At 32.2% G+C, this 16628-nt stretch overlaps 2 protein-coding genes across 2 annotated transcripts in view; one reads left to right on the plus strand and one right to left on the minus strand.

Moving 5' to 3' along the window:
* LOC144560121 (splicing factor U2af small subunit B-like) overlaps positions 1–16628 on the minus strand; it is an 85680-nt gene that overhangs the window by 56857 nt on the left and 12195 nt on the right. The window lies entirely within an intron of this gene.
* On the plus strand, positions 1433–5313 carry LOC144560685 (putative protein phosphatase 2C 15). Its single transcript, XM_078309933.1, has 8 exons — positions 1433–1816; positions 2456–2627; positions 2816–2966; positions 3117–3180; positions 3468–3575; positions 3900–4025; positions 4270–4514; positions 5041–5313. The coding sequence occupies exons 1-8, from the start codon at positions 1604–1606 to the stop codon at positions 5297–5299; spliced, it is 1338 nt and encodes a 445-aa protein (XP_078166059.1). The 5' UTR covers positions 1433–1603; the 3' UTR covers positions 5300–5313.

The raw sequence follows: 16628 nt of genomic DNA on the forward strand, positions 1-16628 counted from the left end.
ATGAGCTCCGTTTACTTTTTGAAAGTTGAATTTGTAACTTAATTTTAAACTTAAACACATAAATAGTTCTAAATAAATCTATTTGCAAATTAATTATTAAAATCATTAGGCATTTCATTCTTTTCTCTTAAGAGAAAAATTATCTTCAATATTTAAATTGATGATGTCAAATAAAATAAAAAAAGTTAGATGAATTAAATCAAATTTATTGAAAACGAATTTATCAGATGAGATAATTAATTTTCAAATTTATTTAGTATCAAATCAAACGGTTAAATGTGAGAGTTTTTAAGTTAATTTTAATACATTCATTTTTCAACATTTTTAACTGCTTGACTTGGATTAAAATAACTCGAAAAAATAATAAATTTTGCATTAAAACGCATCACTCATACAGTAAATCGATTTGAACAGTTTGAATTTATCATTTAAAGTCTATCTAATAAAATTTAAAATTAGTATCATATAGCACTGTTTCAGTAGGTGATTAATTTTATAAAATAATATGTGAATTGAACAAATAATTTCCAAATTGTCGAAATAATAGTCCTAACATTTGCCGGGTGTCAAAATTTGAATAATTCATAAACGAAATAAATATAAAATCGAAAGATTGTACCCTTTTGGTCTCTCTATCTCAAAACGTTATTTGTAGTACTCTATTGCAATTTTCAAATCTTCTTTCACAATTCAAACTCCAAAACAAGATAAACCAGTGGCAACCTTTTGATTTGTTCTTCATCTGCCCCATACCGTTGGAAGAGAGAACCTAAAACTGCTATCGCCACATAGAAAAAAAAAAAAAAAACAAGTCCTTCAAATCCTTATTAGTTCAATTATTTAAATTTTTTATGTCAATTGTCAATAATATAAGGATTTTCAGAATTTAAACAAACTTGTCTTTTAATTGGAAAATCTGTTCTTTTTATTATGATCCCATTTTGGATAGCTTGCAAAAAGAAATTGTTTGAACTCCATAACAACCATTATCGGACCAAAAGAAATAGTCTCAAATATATAATTTCTTATTTTCTATGTCTTAGAAGTTTTTTTTATTATCTATTTTTAGATAATTAAGTATTTTTGTTTTATTTCAAACCGAATCAGTCTTTAAAATGACAGGATGTATCTTTTAAAAATTAACTAAGGATAGGAAACTGATTTTCTCGATTGTGTGTTCCTAAAATTCCGTCTGTGTTTCTGGTTTTGGTGAATTGCTGATTTTGAAGGATTCCCGGAAGAATGAACTCCGGCAAGTTCCACGAAGATTTAGAAAAAGTAACTTTTAACAAGCAACGGCTAGTTCAGGATAATTTTGTTACCTTCACGAGCAAGATCACGTCCATATCCAGATAAATTGATCTTTTGTTTTTGTAAAAGAAGTTAGCGCTGCGTCAGTCTCGATCCTTTGGAATACTTTCTCTTCTGAGAATCCAGATTTGGAATAACAGAATCAAATCCAAAGCTATTATCGGTTTGAATTCTGATTCTGATTTTTCTTTTGGGAAAGACTAAGGGTCAATCCCTTAGTTATACATTAATATCCACAAGAGATTTCCATTCGGATTTCGAACCTGCAATCTCTGATTTTGATTTTCTGAAGATGCTTAATTTGCGAAGTAAGAGCGGCCCGGTGCCGCTCGGGGAGCTATTGAAGAGAGAATGTGTGAAGGATGAGAGGCTTAGAGATAGAGAAAAGTGTGAATTGGTATATGGCGAGTGGGCCCAGAGTAAGAAAGGTGAAGACTTTACACTGATCAAGCCTGACTGCGAACGGGTCCCGGGCAATCCCCTTTCCACCTTCTCTGTTTATGCGGTTAGGAGAGATATTCTTTATAGTTACTATTGGTATTATTTTGGAGATTTTTTTTGTTTGTTTTATTGGACCATTTTTATTTTATAAAATCAGTATGGAAAGTTTTTCTGGTAGGAGATCAGTACCAAAATTTGGGTTCAGATAGTGTACTGCCTTGTTTAATTATATATAGTACATATCTTTGTGAGTTGACCAACATTGTACCAAATATCTGAGAAAATTTTAAGACAACTGCATGTGAATATATTTACTATGACACATTTAAAGTAAGACAAATAAATCCTTGCCATTACTAATAAAATTAATCACCTACTGAAACAGCTTTAATTTTATTTTTGGATAATTGGAGAAGTACCTAGTGAAACAGTTCAATTTTTTTTTTTTTTTTTTTTCTGATGTACATATTTGTTAAGGTAAATAGTGTCTGCTCATACAGGGATACTTTAAGGTATTCCATATGCTTCATTAGTAACTAAAAATAAAATCATTTGCCAACTGGAATTTGAGCCTTGTACATGTGTTCTGGTAAATTTGCTGTTGTTTGGGTTTGTACAATTATCATTCTTATATCTCTGTTAACTTCTCAGTTATTTGGCGATGTTTGTACAATTATTATTCTTATTTCTCTTTATTTTTCAGATATTTGATGGCCATAATGGGAGTCGGGCAGCTATTTATGCAAAGGAGAATCTATTAAGTAATATTTTAAGTGCAATTCCTCCCAATTTGTCTAGAGATGAATGGCTTGGCGCACTACCGAGGGCTTTGGTTTCTGGTTTTGTAAAAACGGATAAAGACTTCCTAAGTCAAGGTAAATTCAAAATATAACAAATACAATATTATAATGCAAATCCTTATTCTCACCTTAATATCTTGATTAAATTGTAGTCTCACATTGAATAATAAACAAGCCTCTCTTTCAGATTAGCTTTGTTGGAATTGTACCAGTTTGCCTGTGAATGCTATAATGAACTTACTTTTCTGTTATGGCATTTTCAGGGCATATTTCAGGGACAACAGTGACATTTGTGATAATAGATGGGTTGGTAATAACTGTTGGATCAGTTGGTGATTCACGTGCAGTTCTCGAGGCAGAGGGTTCCCTTTATTACTTGTCTGCTGATCATCGATTGGATGAGAATGAAGAGGAGTATGTTGCGACTTTTCTCCGACCTTAAATAAAATTAACTTATAAGATTTACTAGTTCGTTTATTAACAATTGTGTGTTGTAGACTAATGAGGCACATAATCGGTCTTTCAACTAATTATTATATGTAACCCTAAAACTGTAACTTGTAGGGTGGAGAGAGTAACAGCAAGCGGAGGCGACGTTGGAAGATTAAATGTTGTAGGTAGCACTCAGGTACTATTTCGCTCTTCTTCTTTTTTATTTGAAGCCCTTTTCAGAGGGGCAAGACCCAGATACCAGTATTTTGTATATGTTCTACATCCTAATATGATCCCTAAGGCTCTCGTATCTCCCTAATGAAATTCTCAAAAATTTCCGTCGCCTATTTCTCCTTGCGGTACTTAAAAAGGTAGCGGTGTCAGTGGCCATCTCTGTTAGACCTCTTGTTTTAAGTATTGCTGTTTTTTGTCATTTAATTTTATATTCCTGGAGTAATTTAATTCTTTTTAAATACTTTACAGATTGGCCCTTTGAGATGCTGGCCAGGTGGCTTGTGCCTTTCAAGATCAATAGGGGATAGAGATGTTGGTGAATTTATCGTTCCAGTTCCTCATGTCAAGCAAGTGAAGGTTTCCTTCTGTTTCACACCAACCAATAAATGTTATATCTTAATTTAGTACATGCTGTTACCAATTTTTCATTTTCTGCGCCTCCAAATTAAATTGGCATTTAATAGCACAAGTTTGGGGTATAATACCAGTCAATCCATGCTCTATGCACTGTTACTAGGCTGTTTTATTGTAGTACAGTGTAGTTCTAGATGAGCACACAACTTCTTACCTGGCTACATTGAACAAAATCTTGTACCAGTAGGCATGTTTAAAATTTCATACAATTTAAGCTTACATAAGTATTATTTTATATATTGCAACTATTTTATTTTCCAAATACAGCTATCTAGTACAGGGGGCAGACTCATTTTATGTAGTGATGGGGTATGGGATGCATTGACCTCTGAAATGGCCTTCGATTTTTCTCGTGCCCTCCCTCCGGAAACCGCCGCCACTAAAGTTGTTAAAGTATCTCCCTCCAACCTCTGTTTATGTTTGTGCATTTGAATTTGATCTATAAATTCTTAGAAGTTTAGCTAGATAGTTGATCGTTAGAAAAGGTGATCATATATAAGCTTGTTCATTTTTCATCCAAGTCTTACACTTAGAAATACAAACAAACAAACAAACAAACAAACACATTGTAATTATTATCATTATTATTTTGCCTTTTCAACTTCTTTTTGTCTCTTACAAAATGCAACGCATGAAGGAAGCAGTGCATGTAAAAGGGCTGAGGGACGACACAACGTGCATTGTGGTAGACATTATACCACTTGAAAAGTTGACCCCGACAATCCCGCCCCCTCCGAAGAAACAGGGGATGGGGGTTTTCAAGCACATGTTCAAAATTAAGAAAACCTCTGAGACCTCGTCAAGTTTGCATGATGTGGAGTACCATGAGCCCGACATGGTTGAGGAGATATACGAAGAGGGCTCTGCTTGCTTAGCCCAACGGTACTTATTTACCGTTTTTTAGTTTTGCAATTTATTTTTCTCAGATTATTTTGTGCTGCATGGTACCTTTTATGTTGATCTATTATGTCAAGTTGAGGTGCAACTTGACATTTTCAGGGACATAACTTGAACTGTCTCTTTTGTTAACAATCGGTACACAGTTTGGTTAATTCAGAGGTCCTAAATCTTGTGATTAGTAAACCTTGTTATTTGTTTGATATATTGGCCATGGATCTGGTTATAACGTGAAATTGTATGCCAAATTAATCAGCATGAGTTTTGTTAAAAACATACGTATTAAGAAATAAGAATATCTACATTAGTACCGCATCAAATCGTGTTTTGATAATACAAAGCATGGTCAACACAAATATCAATACACTTGATACAAGTGAAAATACAATGTAAATTTTAGGAGTTTTTCTTAAAAAAATTAACATTATAATTTAAAAAATTGGATAACCTTATTAGTTTTGTAACATTTGCTTATTGAGACTTTTGTTTGTTCAATCTGAAAAAAACAAAGATTGCAGACAGAGTACCCAATAAGGAACATATTCAAGCTGTTCATATGTGCCATATGCCAGACAGAACTGAAGCCGACTGAGGGCGTTTCCGTCCATTCCGAGACCTCTAGGTCTGGAAGCGGCAAATTACGACCTTGGGATGGCCCATTCCTCTGCCGCGAATGCCAGGAGAAGCGTGAAGCCATGGAGGGGAAAAAGCACCGAAGAGGTAACGCCCACTCCCCCCCTCCCCCCATCCGGAAAATTCAGATCCAGTGAGATACCGTAGGTTGTAGAGTAAGATCCAAACCATCCATTTTTTAATCTACCACAAATCTTAAAGGGGTTATGTGTATCTAAAACCGGCCCATATAAAATTTGGTTTGATTGGGACTCACTCTGCACTCTTCCAACTCCATCTCTCTCTGTATTTTTTTTTTTTTTTGTTGGCTCTTCTAAAGGTAAGTTATTTCTGACAGAGGTGTAGAATAAAACAGCAGTCTTTCTTTAGCAGTGAACTGTTTAAAATTTATATGGAATAATTCAACGGAATAGACAGTATAAGTAAGTTGCATGTGCTTATTCATTTATTTTTGAGAGAGAACATTTTCTGATTCCTGAAACAAATTTGATTGTTCTTATTAAGGTTCTTCCTCGCGTAATAGCAGCTCATCAGGTGACTAGAAATGGATTCTATTAGCGTTGTTTTTCTCTATCTCAGTCATGGCTATCCAAAGAAAACGCAAATGATGCCATTATTTATGCATAAATCCTTTAGTGTGTATATATTACAAGAAGCCACCATAAAAGAGGAAGGCTAGGTTGCTGTCATATATAGGCAATTTGTATTTCGGCGCTAGTGATCTGTTGGAGAAACTTAGTACTCCAGTTCTGTTTCAAAATGAGAGATGCACTTGCAATCAGAGCTTGTAGATGCTGATCAATGGGGTTGCTTGAAAAAAAAAAACCCCCTATTTTGATGTACTTGCAATCAGTGCCCAACAACATTTTGGGTACTGTAGATGATAATTTTTTTCTTTTATTTTTATTCTCTTTTTTTGTACCGTGTTTTGTCCTTTAGAAAGTATGATACTAAATTGTTAATATCACCTGCTGTCATTGGAATATATCATTAAGATGGAAAATTATTCTTTTTCTGTTGACCATACTTTTTCCCTTTAAGAAAATTTATTTGTAATCTCAGTTTTGACAGTTATTTTAATCTTGATTACACAATCAAATTCTAACAACAATTATATACCAAATAAATTTCAATAAAAAATATCAAATATAAAAAATGTTATATAAGGAACAAAAAAAAATCTAAATCTGAACAGGTGATAAACTTGCCTAACATAACACTGTTTGTTTATTCTGTACTAATTTAGAGATCAGAAAGCTTGAGATATTTTCCTTTTGGTGGGTTCCGTACCGTTAGACTACTTTTTTTAACCGTTAATGTTTTAGAACAATTTAACTTCAATATAAAAATAAAATCAATGTGAGTCTTTGGAATAGGGTATTCATTTTATTTAAAAAAAGAGAATACAATCTGTCCATATGTTTTGAATCTTCATACAAATTTTGCTGCCGATTAATGGAAAAACGGTTGATTAACCGATGTTAGCAGCTAATTTGGTGTTCAAAAGATAGCATCATTGTTTTTTCTCAAGGTTTGATGGTAATTACAAGCTAACAATTTTTATCGGCGAATAAACCTCTAGGGTCTTCGGTGAAAAATAACCATAAAATAAAATTATATATATATATATAGAGAGAGAGAGAGAGAGATAGAGAGAGACTAATATGCATTCGGTAGCATATGGGCCGATATGCATACGGTCCAAATTTGAAATTTCAAAATTCAAAAAGTCAATCTGAACCGTTCATCTTGTTCTCCATATTAATATGTGCTTGGAGACCAAATTTTATATTTTTCTGAATTTTTTTACTATTTGTTAAGTCATTTTGAAAATTGTTGATCCAACGGTGGCTTAACAAAACAGTAAAATCAGCAGCCATTAATTACTCATGTTATCTTTTTTTTTATAAACTGACAAGAGCTGCCAGGTTTACTCCTGTTATCCTGTAGAATGAAATAGTTTTTTTTTTAATAAAATAAGTTAATACTGCTTAAATATATTAGAGGAGGGCTCAACAATCATACCATATTAACATTTCAATATAGAAAACTATACATGTATAGACAATTAATATTGTTGCTCTCACATGTTTTATGATAATATTTATTTAATTACTGGCTTTATTTTGTTTTGTTTTGAGGTTTTCATTCAAAGTCATGATATTTTGCCTTTGAATCACTAGTCAATTACCATTTTCTCACTCAACCGACAACTAGTTAAATTTAATTTTTAATTTGTGATGAAATCAATAAGCCAATTTTTTTCCATAAATAATGAGGTATTCTATCTATATTTGCCAAAAAAAACCGTGTCCATGTTAGCACGTACGCTATTATATATTCTTATTTCGATAAATGTTTAATCCGAATAAACTAAGTTGATCAAATTAAGGTCAAATTAAAATTCAGTAACACGAGTGTGATTTGACGAACTTTTCTGAAAAAGGTGAAACCAAAGAAGGGAAATGATTAACTGCTACGTAAATGCAAATCAGCACCGGTTAAAAGTGAAAATCAACAGCGGTTATGCTAGAGCTGGTAATAGGATAGGTGGTGAATGTAAGTGGAATTAACACAGGTTTAGTACCGGTGGTGTATATAGCATATACCCGCGCTATTTTCTTAAAGATCTATTAATTAATATATCAGGAGATTTTTATCATTTCAACCATGCATCACTTGTCTTCAAATTATATAATTTTATTACAACAAATTAACACTTTTGTAAATTTACAAGGCCGACACAACAAATTTTAGAATCACTTGACTAGTGTCATGTATCATTTTTAAATTATGACAAATAACATTACAAGGCCGACACAAAAATGAGTTTTCACCTTTGTTTCCTAGTTGTTAATTTCCCACAACAAATTTTATGAAACGATCAACACCTTTCCAATACTCAATTGAGGTTCATGATATTCCATATATACATCCATTTTCTAGTTAATCTGTAATTATAAAATTAAGAATACAAAAGGTTAATGTCTTCAAGAACAAATTTAGGACTTATATAGGACTGGTACACAATTCTAATCCACTCTTTGAATGTTTTATTTCAGTAGTGAACACAAATGAACTGATTGAGTATTTAAGAAAAAATCGGTATCATTTTCCCCTTTGTATCTTCAAGTATGCATAAGGATCACATCCGTTTGGAGTTTGAACATGAATTTCAATATGTACATTTGTGGGAATGACAAGGAGAACCGCTAATGAAGTTTTCTTAAATATCAAATCCGCTAAACGGAACAAAACATTCAAAGGGCTGTCCCAATCTGGGAACTATTCAAAATTAATCTCCATTAGATTAATTTTGAACTGGTTTCGACCTAAAGGCATGCTAAATTAATGTTCAGTTAAATTGAATCAAAAAAATAATACTACCCACTAATTTTATATATATATATATATATATATAGTTATTAGTTAATCAAAACTACCATTAATCAGTATATAACTATCAATTATTCATAAGAAAAAAGGAAGTAAATTGATTAACCTTAGAGAGACAGTGAAAATATACTTGGAGTAGAGAGAGAGAGAGAGGTGGAAGCTACTGCCAACCTTTTCAGAGAGAGATATAGAGGAGGAAAGGTATTACAGACAAAGTGAGGAGGCAGCAGGGCAAGTCAGTGAGAGGTTGGCAGAACAACTCTAACTTGGAGCGAAACCGAACAGTTGTGCACCTCTTTGATTCAAACAGAACAGAGGCGGCTCTGTGGGAGAAATGCTTATATAGCAGTATCTCTTATAACGGTTCTGGACCTATAACAGTTACAAAATGTAAGGGTCAAGATTTTGAAAAATACTGCTGCAATATTTTATAACGGTTCCTGAGAAAAAAGAAACACTTAGTAAAACTTGGCCTAAAAGTTTTAGCGGTTCAAATAGCAGAACCGTTACAAGAGATACCGTTATAAGATGTATGCAGTGATATTATAATGGTTCAAAGAACTGAACCGTTAAAACATGTTCAATCTCTTATAACAATTCTGTTATTTGAACAATTAATGTACTTAATTGAAGCTCTACTAAGTGTTTGTTTCACTCATGAGCCGTTAGAAAGTAGTTCGACTTATTTACCAGTATGATACAAAGGATATACAGTAATTGTTTTTACAAAAAAAGAGAGTGTAAAACCACTAATTATAGAATGGGCATTGGTTATGTGTTGTTGTAGTAGTGTGTATACAGTATAAAAATTGGTCACTAATGATAATTAGGGGTAATCAAGTATATGCTCACATGAAAGATAGGTTTCCATGAAACATTTGCTTGTAATAACTTTTTTCCACATTTTGCAAACTCCTTTGCATTCCTCAAGTGGGATTATAGGGAGGCGCAAGAAGATCTCAAAAAGCAGGTCTATATCTAGCTGCTCCCATCCTTTACTCCTATAAGAATGAAATATATTTTTTAACAATACATGTTAATACCGTTTAAATATATAACATCACATATAATATTGATATTATTTGTATAAAACAATAAATAAACTAGCTGCATTGGATATATGTTCAATAACATCACATAGAAGACCTTTAAAAAAACATCACATAGAAGATCATAACTTGATTGATTAATTACTTTCAATTTGTCTTCATCAATATATGATTTTTCATTGCATATAAATAGTGTGGGAAAAATGGCACGGTGGGGCCGGCTCCGTCACGGAACGGCACGGTTACGGCACTGCAAGTGTTACTATTCCGTGCCGTGACCATTCACGTGCTATGACCACCCCTTGATATTTTGGTCATGGCACGACACGCAAAAGATCCTATCATGGCACGGCAGGACACGTAATCATCTGAGTCACGTATAATTAGGACCGTTAGGTCTTAATCAAATGGTGAAACATGAATAAACTAACTTAAATTATGAAAAATAGTTAAACGTGAGAAACGTGACCGGTTACGTTTGAACACGGCACGCGAGTCATGGCGTGACTCGCATACCGTGACCACCCCTTGACATTTTGGTCACGGCACGGCACGGATCACTGTTTACTTGGTCACGGCACGAGACCAAAGTCACGGCTGTTAGTCACGGCACGGCATGACACGTTTTTTCCACACTACATATAAGTGTTCAATAGCTGATCAAACTTTCCTTATTTCTAAGGAAAAAGAGTATGAATACAAATTGCAAAATTACTTTTAGTTTGTTAGTGTCATAGTAGTTTAGCAGGAGAGAATTACAGGATTCTATAAATGCAAATTCATACTCCTTTTACTTTCGCATTTATTATTTACCCCTAACAATTAATTACACTCAAACAATAAGGTGCCTTAATTAATTATCCATCCTCTTCGGGTAGCAATAACTCAAAGTTTCCTTAATTCATTCTTCAAATTTTTCTGATTTTGTAATGATATCATTTGCACCAAATTAATATAGAAGCATCAAGAGCAAAAGAAAACAGAGTCTTGACAGAATATGCAAATTAGCTCCGAAAAAAAAAGGTGATTAAGAAATTAAATTTAATGAGTGGATTGTTTCTTCATAAAAAAATTTCTAAAGAATACAGAGTGGTTTGTTTTATTAACCTTAGGTCGCTAGAAGCGATGTATTTTGTAACCTCTCTTCCTCCCAAATCCATCGATCTTGCACCTGAGAGAGAAATTTGTGGATGTTTTGTATTGTGAAAAGGTTAATTTGAATGTAAAGAAATAAACCTAATACCTAAATTGAAGATGCTTTTTCTATAAATAAGAAAGTTCCTCCGCAAATAGCATAATGTGAATTTAGAAATTTAAAAATGCACATCATGTTACTAAAAATATTTGAGAGATGGATGATTTTGTCGGGGGTTGGAATTAATAGCATTGGACTCTAATTCTGGCCCAATTAAAGAGCTGTAATTCAAACATATCAATATAATTTTAGATTTAAGCCTTTGTTAACGGGCCTTGTAGGACTTCTAGGCTAATTATAGATTTAGTTGATGTTTGTTTATTTCGAAAGATGAGATCAAGCATTCTAATAAATGATTGTCTGTATGGAAATCATTACCGTAATCACTAAATCAAAGTCTATTTTTCATTTATGTTTGTAATTTTTTCGCTCTTTTTTTTTTTCTCCCGCGTGTTAATTTTACGATTGTCTTTGTAATGTTTTTAGCTCTTTTTGCCTTTTTTGTTTTGTTTTGTTTTGTTGTGTTGAGGTTTTTATTCAAAGTCACTATATTTTACCTTTAACTTGTATCCTAAGTCAATCATCACATTTTTTCACCAAGTAGTTAAACCTTTTATTTATTCCGATAAAATCAATAAGCCAATTTTTTTCATAAACTAATGAGGAATACAATCTCAATTTGCAAAAGAAAAAAAAAAAAAAAAAAAAGCAAAAAAAATAATAATTTTTTTAACGTGTCTAATGTTAGCACGTTCTTATTCTTATTTTGAAATTTTTATTAATATCTAAAAAAAAATATGAAATTTCATAAACTATCTAGATTTTTCTTTTTTTTGAAATCTACTCAAACCGCAAAAAAAATTTGCGGTAATTTAGTCTAAAATCGCAAAAAAAAATTTGCGGTTTTGAAAAAAAAAACCACAAAATTTTTTTGAGGTTTCAATTTTTTATTTAAATGGAAATATTTATATATATATATATTTTTATAGAAATATTTAATATATTTCTTTGAAATAGATGGAATACTATATAATTTCATTTATTAGAAAGACTGCTACAAATAACCCGAATCAACATTTTTCATGTCGGATTTTTTGCGGCTGTAAGAAAATTTAATATATTTCTTCATCTATTATTGGAAAAAAAAATGCTTGGATTCTCAGTTATTGATCCCGGTTCAAAAGTTACTTCTAAGTAAATACAAAAAATATTGTCACCCTTCTAGTACATTTAATTTCTAAAAAGTTGTATCTATTTTTGAAAAAACAAAAATTTTAAGTTATTTAATGATTGTTATTCAAAAATAATTCTCAAAATAGATATAACTTTTTAGAAATTAATGTACTAGAAAAATCACAATATTTTATGTTTTACCTAGAAGTGACTTTTAAACCAGGATCAATAACTCAGAATTCAAGTATTTTTTTTTTCCAATTATAAAGAAATATATTAATTTTTCTTACAGCCACAAAAAATCCGGTATGAAAAATATTAAAGTAGCTAGGCCAAAATTTAGTACACTTCATTAATAATGAAGAATACAATATTATTTTAGGATCTTAAGTTTGAACAGTGTTTTTGTACGTATCAATTAGGTCAGAGACACTTTTCGCGAGAATAAAAAAGTGACTTTTTGCGACGGACTACTCTCATTGTTTAGTTTTTTCTTTTTGCAACGGACGACCGTCATAAAAGCATTTTTTTCCTCGCAAAAAGTGTCTACTTTGTTGTAGTATATTCGACAAGTTGCATGCATGCTAGAACTGCGGAAAAAATAAAATTATTGTCTGTGTTAGTATCATAGTAAATCTTTGATATTATATTTAGTGAAAGGGAAAAAAAAAATTTCAAATATAAAAAGAAATGAAAATGAGGAATCATAATCAATATATATATATATATATATATATATATGAGGAGGGTTCCAATGCCTTATTTTTTTCATACCTCATCATACCTCATATTTTATATTTTCATTTTCAAAGTTCAAATTGTCGATCCGAACCGTTCAACAAAATATTTATACTAAAATATCCATGGAGATGAAATTTTATATTTTTTGGAATTTTTTTGCTATTTTTTAAGATATGTACAAAATCACTGTTTTTGAACCGTTCAAAAAACAGTGATTTTCTACCCGTCTTAAAAAATAGCAAAAAAATTCCAAAAAATATAAAATTTTATCCCTAACCATATTTTAGTATGGATATCATGTTGAACGGTTCGGATCAACAATTTAGACTTTGAATATGAAGAAAATGAAGATATAAAATATGAGGTATGATGAGGTATAAAAAAAATGAGGCATTGGAGCCCTCCTCATATATATATAGGGGTTGGCTAAGATCAAAGTGGTAGTTCCTGAGCTTTGGTGCTACCAATTCGTTTTTTAATTTTCAAAGTTCAAAACGTTGATCCGAACCGTTCAAGTTGTTCTCTATATGTTCAAGTTGTTCTCCATATTAAATTGTGCTTGGAGACCAAATTTTATATTTTTCTGAATTTTTTTACTATTTATTAAGCCACTTTGAAAAGCACTGATCCAACGGTGTCTTAACAAAACAGTAAAATCAGAAGCCACTGTTGGATCAGCTGTTTTCAAAGCGGCTTAATAAATAGTAAACAAATTCAGAAAAATGTAAAATTTGGTCTCCAAGCACAATTTAATATGGAGAACAACTTGAACGGTTCGGATCGACGTTTTAAAATTTAAAAATTGAAAAATGAATTGATAGCACCAAAGCTCAGGAACTACCACTTTGATCTTAGCCAATCTCTCTCTCTCTCTATATATATATATTTTATAAACATAAAATACCATTTTGACTGATGTGGCTTCATTGCTTCCATGCCGTGGCACTAGCGTTTCGATGTTATCTGAATCACTGTAAGTAGGGTAAGTAGGGCTGTCAAAAAAGCTCGCGGTTCGTGGCTCGCTCGTGACTCGTCTCTAGCTCGCTCGGTAGTGGACCGAGCTATTAACGAGCCAGCTCGGCCCAGGCTCGGGCCAAAATAAATAAGCTGAGCCAGGGGTCAGCTCGGCTCGTTAAGCTACAGTGGATTTAGGATTTATCCCCGTATAATTTTAAGTCCAATCCCATTTTCAAAGGCACAATTATGCAAAATTGATGTATTTTTGGTCTGGGAAGAAAGGATATGAGCTTCAGTTACTTGAAGATGTGTCTGCTGGATGATTTCTTAAATTTTTTAAATGAGCTTTCTTATTTTTATATTTTTGAATTTGTATAATAGCAGTTCAATAAAGTCCAGCGAGCTAGCTCGAGCTGGCTTGTCACAAGCGAGCCAGGGGTTTTTGGCTCGGGTGACCTAGGTCTAGCTCGCTCGGTCCAGACTCAGGCCAAAATAAACGAGCCGAGCTAAGGCCCAGCTTGACCCGAGCCAGCTCGTTTACACCCCTAACTGTAAGCAGCTTGGATAAATTTTATTCCACCTAGATCATAACCTATTATAATCTTCTCTATTTTCTGATGAACACCATCATCCCAGTTCACATTGTTACCAAGGGCCAAGGCATCCTGATGGTCCCCACTTATTGATATCATTTTCCTAAGTTACATTGCTAATTAAGGTTAGTCATAAAATTATAGAATAAAACTAAAGAATTCCAAAAGGATGAATACTTACCATTATATTGTTATTCTTTTCTTTTTTTGAAAAATAGTGGTATATACCACCGATTTCATTGAAATCAGAATCCTTAGCACAATCGATCTGGTACTTAAAATTGGTACCAAAATCAAATGTGGCAAGTCTTTACAACAGGTCAAAACAAAAGTAGCAACATGAGAAAGTAGCAAAAATATAATAACATGCACAAAACATAAGGCAGCAATCTAAGAAAATATCTAAACAACATAACATGCACAAAAAAAACTAAGTACACGCACTTATATTTATTAGGTGACTCCTTTATTCTGCCGAGCTCTTAATTGCACAATAAATGACATATCTGCGTTGATCGATCTCCTAGTTTTATGTATTATGAATTTCTTATTACTGATTAGATGTATTACATAGAGAAAATTTCCAGTGTACCCATTCAAAATTTTAAAATAGTCAATATCCCCATGAATACATCATAATAACCAATATCCCCATATAAACTCAGCTATATTTCTATTATACCCTTTTATTTATTTTATCTTTTATTTAATCATTTTAAAAATAATATTGACAAATTTACCCTCATCCCCCTCTCTTTCTGTCTAATTCACTGCATACAAAAAAAAAAAATCTCATGGTCCTCCCCCAATCAACACTTCATTGTCTCATGGCTTCCTCCGCGACCTGGGGAGAATTACCCCAATACGCCCCCTAGAGGCAAGAAGAATCTGGAGTCCCCCCTTACACAATAACAGATAACTTCTTTAGTCGATTCTAATTTCTAAGGCATGAGAACAAGTGGCACTAGAACTCCTCGCTGTTGATCAATTGTATGTAAAGCTCGGGAAACAACCTTGGATCGATAGTAATTATTAGTCATTTTTTTTATGTTCTTCTATTTCTTTTATAGCTATGATGAATAATATTTTTTTTAGAAATGATTAGGGTGGGAAATTTTATAGAATAAGATGCTTTTTCTTTTTTCTTTTGCCGGACTCAGATAATTGAAGTTAGAAAAGAATGATTCATTTCTACTGTAATTTATTTTCGTTGATTGTTTAGATCCAAAAAAAATCTCAGAAAGCAGGAATTAAGCAATTAATCAAAATAAATATAAAACGAGTGATGACATAATAACTCCCCAATATTAATTGCAAATCAATCAAACTTAATATGTTGTCCGTGTACAGTGGAAGGAGAGATGAGAGATGAGGGTAAATTTGTCAATTTTATTTTTAAAATGATTAAATAAAAGATAAAATAAATGAAAGGGGATAAAAGAAAGAAAGTTAAGTTTATATGGAGATATTGACTATTATGATGTATTGATGGGTATATTGGCTATTTTGAAAATTTGAATGGGTACACTGGAAATTTTCCCTATTACATACTAGTTACTACATATAATGGGACCATCTGTGTAGTAATTAAATTCTTCATTGTTCTGTATAAAGCCGGCCTAGTTAATTAATTATTATCACTTGAAAATCGTTTGTTTGTTTGCATAGTAAATTATTCATGTATCATTATTAAAGCGTTACTTTTCATTTGAAGTTTTATTATATGGAACCGAATCGTCTGTCCCCGGGGGCAGGAAACTATTTGAATCATAGTAAAAGTAGTTACCAAGGGAAACTCTTTGAAAGCAGTTGCACAAATTTAAACTTTCTGTTTCCCAAGAAAACTAAATGGCCATTGAAACCATAATTTGTTTGTTTTTTCTAATAACTGTTGAACAAAATTTTCATTGTAGTTGATCTGTCATGGTTTAGCTCATAAATATATTTGATACAACTGCTAGCAACCTTATATTTTCTTCTCTCTCTTCAAAGCTCCTCTTGATTTATATGCGCATGATCCTTTTCTATCTTGAAGAATTTCAATTTGAATTTTTTTTCCTCAAAATAGAAGGAACGGATGTATTCGTTTTTAGTTTACCAGACCTGACCCAACACAGGGATCCACTCAAGTTGAAACCAGGGGTGCAAACAAATCGGATAGTGATAAAATCATGTCGGTGTTCATTTTTATTTTTCGGATACGGATACAAATCTGCATCCTGACAGTACTGAGCCCTAGTTCTAGCCCAAATAAAACTACAATTACATTAATCTAAGTAGAAAAATACAACTATAATTAAAACAATTATTAACAAAGAATGTAATTATTTTATAAAATAAGTTAATACGAATCTGAATCGCA

The sequence above is a fragment of the Carex rostrata genome, chromosome 10 (assembly GCF_964058835.1).
Source record: "Carex rostrata chromosome 10, lpCarRost1.2, whole genome shotgun sequence".
Classification (NCBI taxonomy): Eukaryota; Viridiplantae; Streptophyta; class Magnoliopsida; order Poales; family Cyperaceae; genus Carex; species Carex rostrata.

What these genes read in the sequence shown, in the direction of transcription:
- LOC144560685 (XM_078309933.1), top strand. Translation starts at nt 1,604, where the DNA reads ATGCTTAATTTGCGAAGTAAGAGCGGCCCGGTGCCGCTCGGGGAGCTA. An exon ending in CCACCTTCTCTGTTTATGCG is followed by an intron (nt 1,817 to 2,455) that starts GTTAGGAGAGAT and finishes TTTATTTTTCAG; the next exon opens with ATATTTGATGGCCATAATGG. An exon ending in TCTGCTTGCTTAGCCCAACG is followed by an intron (nt 4,515 to 5,040) that starts GTACTTATTTAC and finishes AAAAAAACAAAG; the next exon opens with ATTGCAGACAGAGTACCCAA.